General features: G+C 41.6%; 1 protein-coding gene across 2 annotated transcripts in view; it reads left to right on the forward strand.

Annotated features, from left to right (window-relative positions):
* The window catches only part of Ptprt (protein tyrosine phosphatase, receptor type, T), a 775250-nt gene that overhangs the window by 360620 nt on the left and 395151 nt on the right, over nucleotides 1-19479 (forward strand). For both annotated transcript variants that reach the window (XM_013518366.1, XM_005392501.2), the window contains exon 7: nucleotides 8519-8815. In XM_013518366.1, the coding sequence (XP_013373820.1) occupies nucleotides 8519-8815 (297 nt within the window). The remainder of the gene's footprint in view (nucleotides 1-8518; nucleotides 8816-19479) is intronic.

Raw genomic sequence — 19479 nt, forward strand, 5'->3', positions numbered from 1 at the left:
TGGAGCTTAACCTGTTAAATTCTAGCATCCTTTGCCCAAAGTCCCTTCCTCCAGGACAGTGTTCTTGGCTTCCCCACCCAACGTTATATTGTGATGTTTAAGCTTACACTCTTTGGAATGCCAGTACTGAGAGCCTTCCGGTCAGGAGCACAACATTCTGGAAGGCATACCAGCGCTGCAGTGAAGAAGCCTATACCTCAGAGATAGCTCCAAATTCCCTGTGTGCTTCTGATAGTGTGTCTTGATCAGCAACCTTTGTTTTGCTAATTGGCATACTCAGTATCACAAATTGGTTGCTTTGGTTGAAATTGGAATCCTATTTGATTAGCATGAGAGATATAAATGGTGAGATTGAAGCAATTCAAAATGTGTGGGCTAGGCACAGTCCTTTTTATGATTGATTGATTGATGGTGCTAGGGATCAAACCCAGGACCTTGGGCATGCTAAGCAAGTACTTTGTCACTGAGCGACACACCCAACCCCAAACTGTTATAATCACCCTCCAGATTTATATAATGAAGAAGCCAGTAAGACCTCTAACCTTTAACCTTAGAGATGATGCCCAACCTTGATTACTGAATGGTCCCAGGGAATCACTGGCTTAGGACGATTTCTTGTTCCCTGAAGGGGCTATCAAGGTCACTTATTTTGCCCATAGAATAGGAGTAGGCAAACTGGAGCCCATGGCCTTGGCCAGCCTGACTGGTAAATAGACTTCTATTGAAACCAGCCACACCCATTTGTGTACGTGTTGTCTGTGTTTGCTATTGCACTGACAACAGTGGTGAACAGCGGAAGCAGAGACCAGGATACCTGCAGAGATCAAAATATTTACATTCTGGACCTTTACCAAACAAACAAGCAATCAAAAGGTTGCTAACTTCTGCCTTAGAATATGGTGACATCTGCCTCTAAAGAGCCTTTCATGAAACATATTAGACCGATCACCTAAAAGGACGGATTTTTGGGCCTTCACTGAGATTTGTGGAATAGCTTGGCCTGTTTTGTGCTTGGTTGTTCATCAAGACTTGTATAATAAAAGTTCATCAGTGAGGTAGGATTTGGTCTGAGACTTGCTTTTATTAAAACATAACAATACAATTATGAATGGATCATTAACCTTCACTCACCTCAGATTTATTTGGTGACTTTGGTTTCCATAGAAAAAGAATGCCAGGATTTTTCAAGAGTCACATTCAAATTGGTTCAGATGGTTCCCAGTGCTAGGCTGTGTACTTCTGCTCTGTGGTACCCAAGAGGATGGCACTTCCCCTGCAAAAGGCTCATCAAGTTTCATTATTCTATCTTTCACAGTGGTTGTGTCTGCATCCCCCTAAAATGAGTTCCATGATAACAAGAAATACCTCTGCCATTTACCTTTATACTGAATGTCTGACCCATTTCAAAATCCAGATATGTACATAGAAAGAAAGGAATGAATATAGCAATATCTGAAGGGGCATTAATGGAAGCTTGCTAACTCCAAATGATAGTTGGTTAAATCATGATTCCAGCGGTCACCTACGTTATGTAGCAAGTCATGGGTCCGCAGTAGCCTACGTGACTCCTGTTTGTCTCAGTGGCTATCCTGTTTCGCCTTCTTTTCTGGATTCTGGAGAATGCAGTAATGTCAAGTACTATCCAGGAGTTTGGAGGTCATTGTCTCCTTGGGAGTAGCACTCATCTTTCACACGTGAGAAAAATGATGCATAGCAATAGACAGGATAAGGCCTGCTGTAGATGATCACAGAATCAATAATATTTTCACTAAGTTATGCTGTCTCCAGGTGCAACAGGTACATTTTAATTAAAGAGTGAGCCGATGAACAAGTGAATGAATCACTTTCTCTGCAGCATTTCCAGCAGAGGGTGGTAAGCAGGTCGTCTCACCAGGTAACGTGTCTAGCTTCTGATGATTCTAGCTGTCAGGACAGCTATGTTCATACAATGTCTCCGGTAATATTCAACAAATTCTGTCCACTGAACATCTACAATAAATTAGAGGAGGTAGTGGAAAGCAAGCAAAAGAGTGGGTTTGGGTGATGCTGGAAAGAAGATGGATTTTAATTTTGTTCTTTTTACCTCTCCCCCCACCCTTTTGTGCATCATTTCCATGCAGAAATTGCACATTAATGGTCACATTGAAATATCTGTCAACGTATTACTGCTCTTGCAGTATCAAATTATGTTGGCAATAATGTTTCCAGCTGCCCAGAACTCCATTGCAATTTAATTTGAAAGAAACTCAAATTGCATCTCCAAATGGATAAAAAATTAATTTTACATACAAGCTATCCACCTCCACATTTTCAGCCCCATGCCCCAAATTGTCTCAATTTAGGTTCAACTTTGAACAGTACATATGTCCCAGCCAACTCCACATCTAAAGATGAATAATAGCAAACACATGAATTGGAAATCTGCTTTGCTGCTCCTTTTTTAATAAGATGTTCTGCCTTGATTAAGGTCATTAGGAGATTCTATAGCTATTGCCTTTGACAACTGGGACAGAGGCAAATCCACATAAAACAAAAAAGGACCCAATTTTGAGTTAACCACATGATTACTCTTAACAATTGAAGTGTAAAGAGAACTCTGATTCACCCTTTTACTTATTACTCGTGTTCTGTACCATATTGGAGCCTTCATTCTGGTTTTCTGGTTAGTCATCACCAACTTTGTAGATTTTGTTATGTATCTATTCTGTCCATTGGTCTGTCTCTCCATCTCTACATATTTATCCATCGATCAATCCATCCATCAATCCATCCATCCATCCATCCATCCAACCATCCATTCCTCTATCCATCCACCTAGCTATCTATCTGCGGCAGGCTCCAGTTACAAAAGTAAAGATATCTAGATACTCATAGGCTGGCAGGGGAGGTAAATGTAACCAAACATCCAAACAGTTCCCATGAAATTTGCTAAAAGAGATGAAAGATGTTATGCTTTGTTTCCCAAACAAATGGTTTAAGACATTCATTATGGGCAAAGGAGGCTATTGGGGAAAGTTACAAGCAAAAAGTGGCATTGGCACTGGGCTTTGACTGTACTAATCAGAGATTTGTCTTCCAGCAGAAGGAATGGCACGGGCAAGAGTAGGGAGGTATAAAAGGATTCCAGATGCCACACTTTGTTTTAGGAGCATAGGGTTCGAGGGGTGATGACTTATGGGTGGGAAGGACCAAACTGTAGGTCAGGCTCAACTGTTAAGTTGAAAATGGTACTTCAGCCTGGAAGTAGCACTTTAGAAAGAGCCCACATGCAAAGGGGAGAAGTGGTTAGAGATCAAGAAGACCAACTACTGTGCTTCTGGAACATAACTGGGTCAGACACACACACACACACATGCACATGCATGCACAGGCACACAAATGCTAGTGCATACACACACACACACACACACACACACACACACACACCTTCCCTATTGCATGCAAGATCATGTGTAAGACTGGGACCAGAGCACAAGTGAAGGCCTGGAGCCCCTTTCCCTGTTCCTTTTACCTAACACTGGCCCTCCTCCCAAAGGCTCACATGTGTGTGTATAAATCTCAATCCTTCAGTGCAAATTCTGTCTACATCCTGCAGACAGACATCTTTTGGTCTTAGCGGTGCTCACAGGCAGGGCAAACCTGGGGAAGAGGATTATACAGACCCTGGAAGTGAGTTTGGAGTAACTCAGAGCAAGGAATTCTGGGATACCAGGGACCTAGTATCTTGTGAGAAAAGAGAACAGGGTTCAGGTGGCCGCACCCCACTGGCTGCTGACCCCTTGCCCTGGGAGAAGGGGACACTATGGCAAGAGCTAGGACAAGGCTCAAGGCAATGCCCCTGTGCCCAGTCTAAGGGCATCTAGAAAGTGAACTCAGAGGTTGAACCACTTTGATTTTCCATGACAGGATGATTTCCCACTTGCCAGCTGAGCTACTCTCTGTTTGTGCTGCTGGCTGTCTTCTTGGCCTGTAGGTTGGTACTCCAGAAGGTCATATGGACAGGGCCTTATCGGGAGGCAGATACCATGGGCTCGAGGTTTGGCTGTCTTTACACAGGAGATGTAAATTCAACAAACCAGTCTCCCCTGCACACACAGGGCTTTCTCAGCAATTTCCAACTTGTTTGTGCCAACCAGAATGTAAACCCAAGATTCTGCTTGCTAAAGGCAATTACTGGAGCAGATGCTGAGTTCGGCGGCTAAGGTGTAGGGGGTCAGACTGAAAGCGTGAATGCTTCCATTACACATACTGAAAACTAGTTTCTTTTGTATAGGATTTCAGGACATCTTACTTGAATGCAAAAAAGAAATGTTTGTCCTCGTGACTCTGCTGACACGCTGGAGGGACAGAACAGGGACTGTTCTGTCAGAGGACCCAAGCTCAGTTCCCCAGAATAGGTCACTGTCTGTTCATCTTGTGGAAGTGCCTCTGACAGACCTTGTGAGGCATGCTGGGACTTCTGGACAAACACAGCATCATCCCTGGCAGCCTAGAAGGGAGACAAATGCCTGAACAAGGAATTCCTGGGCAGCACAACAAACGCTGAGTATGCTGTACAGTGGTGCAGAGAACCCTGGGAGTTTGGGGGCGTGGCTATGTGGCTCTGAGTGAGTTGTGTCCTTTCACTGACCCTCAGTTTCCTGCACCATAAAATTATTTCCTGAAGGCAAGAGCGAAGGGTGACACCCAGCCAAAGAGCTGCTGCCTGATAAATAGCTATCACCTTCCCTTTTCTTCAAATGAGATCACTCAAGTTTACAAAATACTTTCATCGACATGTGTCTAACCCACAGGCCCACCAGAGTCCTTCTTCCCTTTTGCAGTTGGCTTGGGACTTGCATGAACCTCTTAATTTCCAGAACCTGGCATTCTCCTAAAAACATCTTCCAAGATCTTGGTAACATATGGGCATATGTTCCAAGACTGCTCTGGGTGTGTTGTTCCCATAAGATATCTTATTTGGCCCAAAGCAAATGGATCTCAGCCCTTTCTGGAATACACAAGGGATCTAATGACAGCAGACATGTTGGTGTTCGGGGGACCTTGCTGAAGGCCTAAGAGTCACATAAGGAATGGTCAGTTTGCGCTCCTCTAATATTCTGCCATTAGTTCACGCTTGCACTTCTACTCAATCCAAATCACTCAATACTTAAAGTATGCTTTCCTCTGAAGACTCCATGCGACTGAGACCAAGGCTCTGGGAATGTAGTTTCTATTCCAGACAAGAAGCTTAAGGCATTTTTCCAAGAAAGGCAATTCCATCTAGAAGGAGTACCCACTGTTAGGGAAAGGCAATTTTCTCTCTTTACAGTTCATTTTATGCTCATTAATAGCCCTTGGAGATTAGTGTAATAATTTCCACTTTATAGATGAGGAGATGGAGGCTCTAAGATGAAATATCCTTGCCCAAGGTCACTCAGCTACTAAGTGCCAGAGTCTAACTTCAAGCCCTGCTCTGACAGTCAACCACATGTGCTTCAAAGGAACTGGGGGTTTCCTGTGCTCCCACATTTCTGCTGTGGAGGGAGGCTTTGCTGGGCAGCAAGCTTATAACTTCCCCTGGCCTTTTTGTATAAATGGTCCTGGGATGCTCCCTTCTTCCAAAAGAGGAGAAAGGTTTAAGGTACACATGTGCACAGGTGAGATGTTGGGGAGGGTATGGAGACCACGGGTGGACCATAAGTGGTTGGCTTAGCACTGAGTGGGTTTAAATCTAGTGTCCCCCCACCTCAGTGGGGTCCTAGGCTCTTGAGGATCAAGCAGTTTCTGCCTCACAGTTTTGGGGTTTTCCACAACATTCTCTTAGGTCTCCCCAGATTTCCTGAGGGCTGTGACATGCCTCACAGTGATGTTCCTTTCCTGGTCAGTCTCCAGTGCTGTCACAGTACAGAGAAAACCCAGAGGTTTTTCAAAGACTTCAGTCACAGCTGTGCCTCTCCATGTGTGACTTTAGGACAATCATTTTATCTCATGGATCTTTGCTTTCCTTTGGGATTTGACTAGTGATGCCTTTCTCACAGGCTGTTATGGGACTTATAAAATTCAGCATGCATCAATCCCACTGATGCTTATGAAGACCCTTTTTACCTAACACATCAGGCACAGGATCAGACAGACACAAATTCAAAGCTCCATTTTGGCACTTGCTAGACTGACTACTCTGTTAAAGTTCCTGACCTGTCTGGGCCTTGGTTTCTTCATTTGTCAACTAAGTTGGTAATCTCTCCCTCCGTCTCAGAGACTTAAGGTGATTCCAGAGAAAGAACTTTATACTTATGGCTGCTGCTCCATTGATGATATTTTGTTCTTATTCTTTTGTTTGTGCTTTAAAGCCACATTGGAGATCTCAAAAATTACTTTTAGCATGCAATATGGTATATTTTAAGGTGTTTAACAAAATATGGTCTTAGCTTTGAGCTTTAATGAGTCTTAAGTGCCCCTGGTTTCACTCCCAAGGGAGGGGAAGGAGTGTGCAAGAGGGTGTTTATCATATCCATCTTTTGGGGGTTGGCTTTGGTTTTGAAGGCATAGCCACAGGAGAAGTGTTCAGAAGTCCTAAGCAAGGATGAACAGCCTCCTTGCCAATTCTGGCTGGCTTAGGCTGGTGGAGTTGCTGAGGATTTCTAGACAAGCATCTCTTGCTATCTCAAAGCTTGTGCATCTGTACTCACTGCAGCCTGTGCCTCTGTGACATGTTCAGCTAAGCAGCTGCAGTCACAGCTGGTCACAGCTGGCCCCAACTATAGGGACCACACTTTTCACCTGTCATTCTGCATGGGTCCAGCACAATGCGCCCTCAGCCACAGCTTATTCAATATCGCTTTCTCAAAGTCACTCATTTGGTTTTGGGACACTAATTCTCTTTTCCACAAAGGACCTGTGAGCAGGCATAATTGAACTGTAAGAGTGGCCGTGAATTCCTGATTTGAGCAGAAGCCAGAGCTGCCCACTTTCTGTGGCAGGCTCGCCCAGCAGCCATATGAGCCACTCCAGCTGACTGTCCAGGCTCTCTGGCATTTCTGTGATGTGTGTTCCTCGCTAAGGTTCTGACACAAGTTACATTTTCCCCATAGGAACACATCGGAAAGCTTAGCTGGCACCAAGTCTCACACATTCTTCTCTTCTTAGGGCTACATTGGTACAGAGGCAGCCCTTCCCTAAATGCTCTGAGGGGACTGGAGTGGTGGCAGTCTCCAAATCCATCATTTTGAGTAACATTTCTATTACTTTAAAATCAACAGCAAACTCCAGCTTTCATATATGGCGTGCTTATTAATACCTGGGTACAATCCCAACTGCTTCAAAGTATGTGATTTGACTCCCCTCCCCTGCAGTACAGTTGGCCACTATTACTTTTATCATTTCACAGATGAAAAGAAAGTGGACCCAAAGAGGTTAAATAACTTGGCAAAGTCCAATGCATATCATGGGGAGAATGCTGATTTAATCTGTAGTTTCCCAGCTAAGAGAATTTGACACAAACATTTATGAAGGCATTATGCCACAAGAAGTTGTTTCCACCATAGCAATGCTTAGACCTGACATAAAATGTGTTTTCCATGATTTTTATGAAAACATCTCACTTAGAATAATAATAATTATAGTATACTAATTTTGTACAAAGCATCTGTTTAACTTGTGCAAGGTATAAATAATGACTATTCATAAGACACGGGCAATACTAAATATGGCTTTGAGATCAAGCTCTGTGGGGAGGAATGGGTGGGGGCTGTTGTTGGGGTGAGAATTGCTAGTCAGATGTGCTGGGAGAGTGAGGTGAGAGGAGAGAAAAAAGAGTAAAGAGCTCTCTCATAGAGTGCTAGGAATTGATGCAATGTGTTACCCAGGAAGGGGGAAATTTGAAGGCAGAGCCCAAAGGACATAGTGACCTTGGCACTAGGCTGGATGCTATGTCAAGAATCTGACTCATTTTCCAGCTTGTTCACTTGAGTGCTATTAACTAAAGAGGGGAGGCTGACCTCCGGGGAGAGGAGGTGGCTGAATTAAATATCAGGAGACAGGTTAAAATTCCAGCAGCTGTCTCCATCAGTATATTCCAGAAATCTCTGTGCTGTTGGCAAACCCAACATGGTTTTCAGTGGCACCTCCATGAATCCTTAAGAATTTAACAATTCTGCACTTATTTTTATAGCTAACATTTATTTATGGCAAGTGATATATGGCAAGTTTTCACTTCATGTATTTATGTTTTGCCTTGGATATATGTATTTCAATAAAAAGGGGGGATTGATTGAAAGAAAAGTGTGATGTAAATTACACTGCATGTGTCAAAAATTACAAATGCTGAAATTGAGTGGTTGAGATATCTTTTTTTTTTTTTTTTTGGTTTTTCTCCAGTACCAGGAACCAAACTCACGACCTTGCGCTTGCCAGGCAGGTGCTTTTGCCGCTGAGCTAAATCCCCAGCCCCAGTTGAGATATCTTTGGAAGAACCATTCGGATGGTTGCCCTTCTGATGGTCTGCTCAGAGCCTCTGTGTCTTGTACGTCTCTTGCAGACCCTGTGCACGGCCCCCAGAATGTGGAGATCGTGGACATCCGAGCCCGGCAGCTGACTCTGCAGTGGGAGCCCTTTGGCTATGCAGTGACCCGTTGCCACAGCTACAACCTCACAGTGCAGTACCAGTATGTGTTCAACCAGCAGCAGTATGAAGCTGAAGAGGTCATCCAAACCTCTTCTCACTACACCCTGCGGGGCCTGCGCCCCTTCATGACCATCAGACTGCGGCTCCTGCTGTCCAACCCTGAGGGACGGATGGAGAGTGAGGAGCTGGTGGTACAGACCGAAGAGGATGGTGAGTGAGGGAAGCTGGCTTACCGGGGCAAGGGGACTGCTGAATATGCTCATGGGACCATGTTAAGCAGTGATGAGGTTTTTATTTTTCCTATATTTTTAGTCTTCCCATCTTTTCTCAAGATCTTCAATAAAGGACCACATAGGCTGTGCATTGCACAACTCCAGGGGACGCTGCTCCCAAATGCAGTGCAGCTCTGCTGTCAATGTGTACACAAGGTTGAGTTTTTTGTGCCTACGTCCCTCTTCTCACTTTCTACCACCTTCTTCACCCATGCTTTAATTACACTGATGCTTCTAAAAGTAAAGCATCAATCTTATTTTCTAAACATGTTCAGATTGGAAGCTTGTGTTAGTCAATGCTGACAAGAGCTTGCAGGACTTGGGAAAGGCTACTCAAAGGACTGCACATGCTCGGAATCAAATTTAATGCCAGACACAGAAATTGACGATTGGTCTGCAGTGACCTCCCACAGAGTCAAATGTAGAAGAGTACAAAAGGTCTGTCCAAATGCTAGAGATCCGAAGGATCCAGCCCTAGGCCTGGAGCTCACAGCAAAGTCCTGTATGAGTTCACATCAAGAGGCCGAAGGATCCCTGAGGGAAGACTGAGAGGTCTGTGCTGAGAGATCAAAGGGTTGGTGCTAGAAGCTAGAGTCTGTGCCACAGGGCCATAAAGCAGGTGCTGAAAGCTGAAGAATGTGCACCTAAAGCCAGGAGACAATGCCCAAGGCAAAGGTGGAGACCAGAGCACCTCTGAGGAAAATCAATCGCAATGAAGATTTTCCAGGGAAAATCAGCTGAAATTCTTCCCTTCCATTTTCTTTTTTATACTGTTCAAACAACAATCCTCCTTAAAATGGGTGTCCCACACCCAGAACTATGCTGACTCAATTCATCTGGATGTTCCCACTCAAATTGACAATTAATTAGTTAATCTCCACAGAGTTATAAAACTCAATTCTGTACAAATTAAAAAGAAAATACTGTATATGTGTGAATCCTAGCATGAACCTTAAATGCAACCAGAACTGATTATATACCTGGATGTCCCACAGTGCTCTCAAACTGAGTATTCAAAGATGAACTAATCTCTGATATACTGATTTCTCACCCTCTGTGCCTTGTATCAAAGAGGTACACCTGCAGCTCAAGACAGAGGCTGAAAAGTCAGCCTGGGAGTCTCCATTTCCCACATCCCACCACTCTCACACACAAGTGTCTAATGAGTCTGTCTCTTGCAACTTGCCTTCCATCATACCTCTGATGTGAGACTGCTGGGATAATATGAAGGCTCTTGGACTCCTAGAACACATAACTCCCTGCCTCTCTGTCCTTATCTATGCTATTTCTTCTGCTTAGCATGACCTATTTCTCCATGTCTTTAAGGCAAACACTTCATTTTTCAAGTCTTTGATCAAATGTTACTTCCTGCAGGAAGCTTTCCTTGACTACACTGCAAACTTCTTGAGTGTTCCTTCCCAGGCTCCCACTGCAATTTTTGTGTAATTCCAGCATAGCATCTTATCAATAGGGTAGATTTTTCCAGTTCTAGAACTTACCTAAGAAACACTTCTCTGTGGCTGCACCTCATATTTCCCTCTATCCATGCTGCCCCTGACCTTGTGGGGCATGAGTTAGTTCTACAGAATTTGAAATCCTCTGAAATCCACATTTGTGTACAAATGATTGATTCAGGAAGTTTCCCATGGGAGAGTGGGAAGGGGTTAGAGGAAGGAAAACAGGAAAGGAGAGAAGTCAACGCTCATCTTCCGGCCAAGTCCAGCAAATGTCAACTGCAGCCTGTTCCTATAAGGGAGTTCTGCAGGGTGGGCTGTGTGTCACAGATGTTCCAGATCAGGGCTGGGAGCTAGAACTTACCCTTGATCTGTCTCCATTGTTTCAGAAATGTTTATCCCCTTCCTAGGCCAGATAAAATCAGTCATTAGGAAGGGAGACTCTGGAGCCAATTATGCCTGGGGCACACTGCTGAACCTCTTACTACTTTGGTTTACTCATCTATAAATGGACTCAATGATAGTGCCTATCTAATAGATTATCATGTACATTAAAAGGGATGGTATAAAGCATAGGTCACAGGAAGTAGGGAGATAGATCTTTCTCAATGAGTAAGGGGATTAAGAGAGAGGGAGGAGAGAAAGGAGAGGGAAAAAGGATGAAAAAAGGAATTAAGAGGTGTTATGTGCATGTACCAACTCTGCACAAGGAAGGTTGTATCTAGATGCCCCTCCAAAGCCTCATGTGGTCATAGGCAGGGCTTTATGAGGTGGCTTGATCTAGTGTGTGTGATGCTGGGATTAAGGATATGATGGTGAGATTGATTCATGAAGTGATGCTAGGATTAAAGGTTTTCCCACCCTGGGTGTGAGTGCTACCCACCCTAAGGGTATGTCTCCTGGATACAATATAAGGGATAGAAAGAGGGCTGCTATTATCACTTGATGCTTTGCTACTTTGCTGCTTGCTGCCTTCTGCCTACCATGAACTCTTTCTCCTCTGTGATGCCCGTCTGCCATGCCACCTTGCCTTGAACTAAAACCTCTACAAACTATAAGCTACAGTGAACCTTTTCTCCTCTAACTTTTGGGTGTTGGGTAGATTGTCTCAGCAATGGGAAAAGTAACTAAGACAGAGAATGACCTCCCTGGACACCAGCAAAGTCCCAAGTCCCAACTTCAAGACATGCCTTAACATCTCCCATTCTTATTCTCATCATTAAGAGAAAATAAATAAACAAACTCCAAAACCTTCATGAAAACAATGTGAGAACAGCAATGCTTCAAAATTAAATTTATATTAAACATCATTAATAAAACATTGATTTCTGTTCTAGGAAATGTGTGGACATTTCCATATTAAAGACATCAGTATACAAAACACCAAGAATTTGTAGCTCTTCTGAGGGCCTAGCTGAGGAACTGCTGGAAGGTCTCAACAGAGTGTGAATGCCCTCCCTATGCCAGAATTAGGCCCCATTCTTCCTATAGAGGGAGGAGGCACATTTCCATTTGCTGGGGAACTCATTCACCTGGAGGGCAAGTGCCAGGTGGAGGATGGCCCTAGTCAATTAACTGAACATCCCCTCAGGGAGCCAGAGAGCAACCTCTGGAATTGAACTGACTGGCTCCACGCTGCCTTTATCCATGCTCCAAAATTGTCTTCTGGGGAATTTGCAGAATATGTCATTTCAGCACCCTAGTGCTTTTGAGAGGCTGCAAAGTAATCTGCTGCTAGAGAGAGAAGCTCATGCCCGCTGAGCCCCACGGCTTCATCTGGGAAGTAGCTGCTGATAAAAGACTAAAGCAATTCATATTTTTCCCTTTCCACAAATGTCTCACACAAAAAACAGAGCTCCCTCATTTCATGCCTACTCCTCAACTTTTAAACAGACTATGTCCAAGTGAAATGGAGTATGAGGCCTTGAAAGATGAAGACCATGTTGTAAAGTGGTCTCATTTTTGCTACCATTTATTGAATGTTGTATATAACAAGCTAGGCACCAATAGGCTTGAGATAGAAGTAAATAAATGTATATATACTTATGTACATATATATGTATAAATATATATACATTCTCTCATATATATATATATATATATATATGAGAGAGAGAGAAACTCTTATGCCCAATATTTTATTGTGAAATGGTTCAAAGCTATAGAAAAATTGGAAGATCAGTAGAAAATGTGTAGACCTTTTACCCACATTCAACATTTGTTAATATTTTGCAACATTTATTTCTTATATGTGATATACATAAAGTATGGAAATACTGTATATACAAATGCATATTTTTAACCATTTGAAAATAAATTTCACAAATCATGATGCTTAACCCTTACACTTTAGTTCACATAACTTTAAAGATAAGGACATTCTTCTACATACTCACAATATCATATAACATCTAAGAAATTTAGCATTAATTCTAAATCATTTAATATATAGTCCATATTCATATTTTCATAATATTAAACCTGATTTTACATGACAAAACCAGAATGTAAGACATTTTTGGCAAAATATTACATGGATGATGGTCTATATTTCTCATTATGTTTTACCAAGGGGTATATAAGATAATAGAGCCTCTCTATTGATAATATTACACAATAACTCAACTAGCTGGGTACCATCCAGTTCTTCTAACGTAAATGCAATACCTTCTTTCTCTAAGTGAAATTTCTGTGCTGTGATACTTTGAGATGGTATAAATATTCCATTCCACGGAAACTTTCAATGAATGCTTTTACTACTACCTGATATCCCTTATCTAAATCAACTATTATATTTGTGCTTACCAAAGGGTGATTTAAAAATCTATGATTCCCTCTTCCCTTTTATTTAGCTTTCTTCTTTATAGAAAAGGTACTTTCTCCTCATTTCCTCCCTGTGTTTAGAATGCCTATTAATTCATAGATTTATAACTCACTGTACTAATCCACCCTATCATTCTTTTTGATGCTCAACTGTCTCAATTATGGCTAGTGGAAGTTCCTTTTAGCTGTCTCTTAGGTTCTTTTCACATTTTGTCATTAGCTTCCCTTGCTTCTAGAACACAATGTTCTAGACTACCCTTGCAGTGTCCCTACCCCTGATCTGAAGTCAATCACCTACCTAAGGACTTTTGGTTGCTTGCAGTGGAGCGTGATCTTTTGGCTTGAAGATATTTGTTTTAGGTGTGTTTGGTAGAGCAATTTTGCTTCCAGCTTTTCCAAACAAAAAGAGCTGAGAAATATAATTATTTGTTTTAAGTCAGGAGCTCATCCTGATTCAAATCCAATACCTCAGGATCTTTCTGAACATTCTACACATTTATCTCCCTTCTCCCACAGTGAGAACTCTCAAAATCCATTTGTTTTACCCTACATTATACATAAAATAGTTTCAAACTCACAATAGCAGTCTCACCAACAAATGATAAATCTACTGAGTTAGGTTAAAGATTTTAACTTTTATGTCCTAGGGCTATGTCCCACTGAGGATATAGAGTGATAATACTGTGTTCAGAAGTTCACTTTCTTTTCCCTCTGAATTGTTATAACATCATTTTAGTACCCAGTTAGGCTCATTGGCTTGCATTTTGAGATTTACCTTTCCTCTTCCTTCATTTTTAAAATGTTATAGTTCTTAATATCCAAATCAGTTGCCTCTTTCCAAAGTCAAAACTTCATAACAAGGGGCACTGTGAGGAATATTGCCACCATTCTTGAATGGCTTGCCCTATTCTAATGCACACTTGCCAAGTACCCATTTTTATCCATTTCTGGTTTATCTTTTCTATAGCTGAGTTTCCAAAATGTAAATATTTTCTTTCTTATTATTTCTTTAAAAGCTGGAGTAATAGATATACTTTGGTGCTTGTGTTTTTGTTCACTTAGTGTATTCTGAAAGTCATTCCATATCAGTTTGTACAAAACTTCTTCATTCTTTTGATAGTTTGGTGATATTTATTTGTTGTGTGGATAGATATACCTAAGTGTCCAGTGGACAGTTAGATTGTTTCAATTATTTACTATTGCAATGCTATAGCAAATAGCTGGGATAATATGTTGTTTTGTATTTGTGATTCTGAATCTTCATGATAAATTCTTAAAATTGGGATTGCTAGAATAATAGGGTAAAGGTAATAGTTAGATACTCCTTCTTAAAAGTTGTATAATTTTCCATTTTCACCAGCAGGAAAGATTTATTTAATATCAATGCCAAATATGAAAGAGTAAGCAGTATTATTTTCACTTTTGTACAACAAGGAAATTTAACCTGCTATATAATTTTTAGTAACATAAAATATAATGGTTGTAATAAATAATTAGTATATAATATACTAATATAATTCATATATAATATGTTTAATCATATAACACACATGTTATTTCTTTCAGTATGGTAAATTCAGTTAGAGCTCATTGCTTTAATTGTAGGGAAGACTGACATATTTCTGGAATGAGTGCCTTTATTTTATGTACATTTGTAATAAGACTATCATTTGATTTCTCAGGCTACAAAGAGCAGGAAGGAGGCTGCATGTGGTGAGGGGTAGGTACATCTACAGTACTAAGATGTGGCAGGTAAAACCTGAAAAAAAGGAAAGTAACAGGAAAAGCATGAAGACAGTAATAAGGCAGTAAGCAGTGTCATCTGAAGTTGTATGGTAGAAGAATAAAATGTGATATGTAACTTCATAAGTCCTAAGGCCATAATTTCACTAGAGTTCAGCACATTATAGATGATTATAAAGATAATCTCAAGATATAAGGGAAAAGGAGGAATATGATTATTTTTCATATGTCTACTATGAACAAGGCAGCTTGCTGGTATTCTACATTCTTACAGTCAATCATAAAACACTATGATACAGATTATATTGCTATAGATGTGCAGAAGAGGAATTAATAGATCCTTAAATCTTATCTATGATCAATTAATATACAGTCCTATATCTGATCCAAACTTCACTAATGCTTTTTATGGTGTATTTTTCTCCACAGCATATCATGCATTTAAAAAAGATTTATTATGTAGCCCCTAAAAGAAATGCAAGATTCATGAGGATAGAAACTTTGTTTTATTTACTGCTTTCTGTGCTTCAGCACCAAGTACAGTGCTGGCCCAGCATACACATCCCTTATCTCTTTGTAGAATGAAAGAATTAATGATTGGATATCTGACATTGAAGTCCGTGCTTCTTGCATGAGACCAGAGTGTCCTGTGTGTGCACACCCTTTAGTGAGCTGGAGATGTGTGAGCTGCTTTCTCCTGTATTGAAACCTGCATAGTACTGGTTTGGTAAAGGTGACCATTATCATCTCGTTCCACTTCCGAATAATCCCCTCAATAAGAATAGAAAACGAGGGATTGGGGATTTAGCTCACTGGCGCACCGCCTGCCTGGCAAGCGCAAGGTCATGAGTTCGATTCCCGGTACCGGCAAAAAAAAAAAAAGAGAAAGAATAGAAAATGAGTAGATTGAAATTATTTCAATCTCCCTTCTTTCACAAGACACACATACCTGAGTGTTCCTTGAAATACTCTCAAAGTGTTTTTATTTTTCTTAGGTTAATTTCAAGCCTCTTTATGATGAATCAACCAAGCAACAAATATGATACCTGAAATGGAAAGGCAAAAACCAAGAATAACCTAGATAAGAAAAATAATGTGTGAAATTCCTGTTGACCTTGTGTGAGGTGCTGCTTTTATAAATGTTTTCTTGCTTCATCTCATAACTATCCTCCAGGTTCACCAACATGAACCCCATTTTTCAGATATGGAAATGAAAAGGAGAGGAAAAGAAAGGAAGAGAAAAGAAGAGGGAGCAAGGGAGAGGAAGAAAAGAGAGGACAGGAGAGGAGAGGGGGTGAGGGGAGGGGAGAGGAGGAGAGAAAACTTCCTTTGATCACACTCTGTCCTCCTTTATGTTGAAATGAAAATTTCCCTTAAATTACCACCTGACTTTAAGGCACAAGAAAACATCTGGTTTAATTACAGTGAATTTACATGAACCTACTGACAAGAAGCACAGTTAAAATTAGCAATTTTAGTGTGCTTTTTTTTTTCAAGAGAATGAAATTATGAAGTAATTAACCTTTGTTGTAGAACTCTGTCAAAAGGATGAAAAGTCCCATGCTGTTAGACAGAAGAAATGAAATTGTGGAAAGTAAAAATGTGAGTTCATTAAAGAATTATAAAGGAAAAAAAAGAATGGAGAAGAGGCACAGGATTAGAAGATAAGAAAAAGGAATTTTACCCCAAAGTCTTTTCACAATGAGAGAGAGGAGAGAGAGACAGAAAAACAGACAGACAGACACAGTTTAGTCAAAGGAAAGTCAATTTACTGCGTTGAAAAGGATATCTGGTCCTTTGGAGTGGCGATGGGGCGGGTGGGGATACCCTTGACCTGGGGCTGAGATGTCCTAAGTTGCTGATTGATGCTGTCTCAGCCTCTGCAGTCTTGTATCTACCAGATGATGGAAGAATGTAGTGACTCAGAGAATACTGAGCCACAAAAGGATCTGAGCTGTATCTAGGCTTTATTCTTTCCTTTTTAGACCACTCTGGTTAACTTACTTGTGCACATGAGTGTCCTCACCTGTGAAATGGGAGTGATAAAACCAGCATCCTCTTGAAGGTGTGCCACACGGGAATCTACATGTAAAACACTCAGCCCTCTCCACCAGGAGCTGTATTTAAATAGCGTGTGGCCAACATCAGACATAATAGCTAGTGCTTCATTTGAAGTGGTTAGGGAGGAAGAGCCAAACCAAGATTCTATGCAAAATTTGTTTGCCATGAGCCAGGAACCATTTTTAAATAACCTTTAGCTTCTCTGTAATCAGAGTTATAAACATCTCACTTTGATCACATCTTTGCTCCTTTCAATTCACTTCCCCAAGGCTGAGGCCCCAAAAACTCAACTCCAGTAGGACCTGCTACTTACTTACCGGCCTCACTCCTTTCTCTACCCAGCTTAAATTCCTTGGCCAAACATTCCAGTTACTCCTTTTTATACTCCTTCAACATCTCAGCTTCACTCTCATTTCCACATGCTCACAACCCTGGTTCCACCTGATGCTCTGCATGTTCTGGGTCTCCCTTTCTGTGGCTGACTGCCCACCACCACTTTGGCCACTATCACTGGAGCCAGGGGACCCATGGGGTAGATCTTTAAAGTTTCTCAGTGACCCTGTGCTGCCTTGGTTGGGTATCTTCTACTCTTCCATAGAATAAATCTCCTTTTGGAGTCTCCACCGTGTGCTCATACTCACTTGGTGACCTTGTTGCCTGTATTACTGAAAAAAATTAAAGCCATTTGAACATATTCCCTTATTACCTACATCTTGTCCCTGTATTGGACATTCCCTTCTATGTCCAGGGATAAACCACTTGTTTTCTAAATAAAACCAACTTCTCCACCGAATGCACCATATCCTATTTTCTTTTCTCTGCTCAAGGTCATTATTCTAGCAACTAACTGCCGTCTACCCTGTTACCCTGTATCAAAGTTTCCCTCTGTAGTTGATGTGTATCACCTCACATCCAAGCTGCATTTCTGTCATTTTTAAAGAGGCCAAAAAAAAAAAAAAACCCACCCAGCCCCACTTTTTCCACCACAGCCGCACTATCCACTGTTTTCTAGGTAGTATGTGGCACATAGGTTATTAAATCCTCCTTAAAACACTTTTTTTGCCACTTGGCTTCCTGGATATCATTCATTTCTAGACTTCCTGACCTCTCAGTGACTCCCCTTCCTTGGTCTTTTCCTGGTTCCTGTAAACATCTCAACCTCATTGTCTCAATTCTTGGGACCCTTTGCCCTCAGCTCTATACTAAAGGTTGGCCAGGTCTTCAAATACAAACTTTATAGACCAGGCAATTTCTGTGGCAGCCACTTCACTGCTATTGTAGCAGAAAAACAACCAGAAGCAGTACATAAATGAATGGGTGTGGCAGTGTTCCAATATAATATTATTTACAAAAAACAAGCAGCTGGTTGGATTTGCCTGAAGGCCATAATTTGCTGACTCTGAATCCGCATTCACTTTTCTAATTATTTCCTTCAATCTCTTGGCTTCAAGATACATCCATATGCTAATAATTTCTCCAGTTGCTCTCTCTGCACCAGACTTCTGCCCAGCCCTCCGGAGTCATTCATCCAACTGTTCAACCTCTCCATCTATTTTTTTTTGGTTTTTCTCCAGTAAAGGGGAACCGAACTCACGTCCTTGCGCTTGCCAGGCAGGCCCTTTGCCGCTGAGCTAAATCCCCAGCCCCAACCTCTCCATCTAGATTGCTCATTGGCATCTGGAATTAAACACATCCAAAACTGGGCCACTAAGTATCCCTCAGCCACCAGCAAGCCTACTGTCTGCATTGTCTTCTTCATCTCAGTGAATGGCAACTCTGTATTATTAATGGCTCAAGCCAAAAACTTTGACTCCTCACTTATGTTAGCCCTGAAGCTCTGAATTGCACAACCCCAAGGTAAACCATTCACATTGAAGTACCTGTGATGGGTGCCTTTTGCTTGTGCAAAGAGCAGCTTTGGTCACCCTCTGCATCCTCTTGGATCACCCTCAGTACAGAGGCACAAAGATGCCGAGGAACTTGCCTAGCTGTTCAGAGGCTCTACTGCTGGCTTTAGTCCCAGCCACTTGACATCCAAGGTGAACTATTACAGCAGTCTCCCGGAAGGTCTCTCAGCTTCACCCCTGGCCTTTGCCCTCTTTTCTCAACACTGCAGCCAGAATGATCTTGTTGAACCATGAAATAAATCATGTAAGCTTTCTGCTCTGAATGCTCCAGTAGTTTCTCATGCTACTGAGATTAAAACTCCAAGACTGTACATGGCTCACAAGGCCTCCAGGTGATCAGAATCCTCATTTCTGTTTGCCTTTGACCTCATCTCTTTCTATTTCTGCCTCACCCTATGAATCTAATCATTGTTCTTCTCAAATATACCCATTGTGTTCCTGCCTCAGGGCCTTTGCATCTGCTATTTCCTCTGACTAGAATGACCTTCTGCCAAACACACAAAGCTGACTCCTTCACCTCCTTTGGGTCTTCATTCCAATTTCACCTTCAGGGAGCTTTTCCCAGACCAATTCATTAAAAACTGATAGCGTCTCACACAACACTGTTTCTTCCC

The sequence above is a fragment of the Chinchilla lanigera genome, unplaced genomic scaffold (genome assembly GCF_000276665.1).
Source record: "Chinchilla lanigera isolate Chin_1 unplaced genomic scaffold, ChiLan1.0 scaffold00044, whole genome shotgun sequence".
Taxonomy (NCBI): Eukaryota; Metazoa; Chordata; class Mammalia; order Rodentia; family Chinchillidae; genus Chinchilla; species Chinchilla lanigera.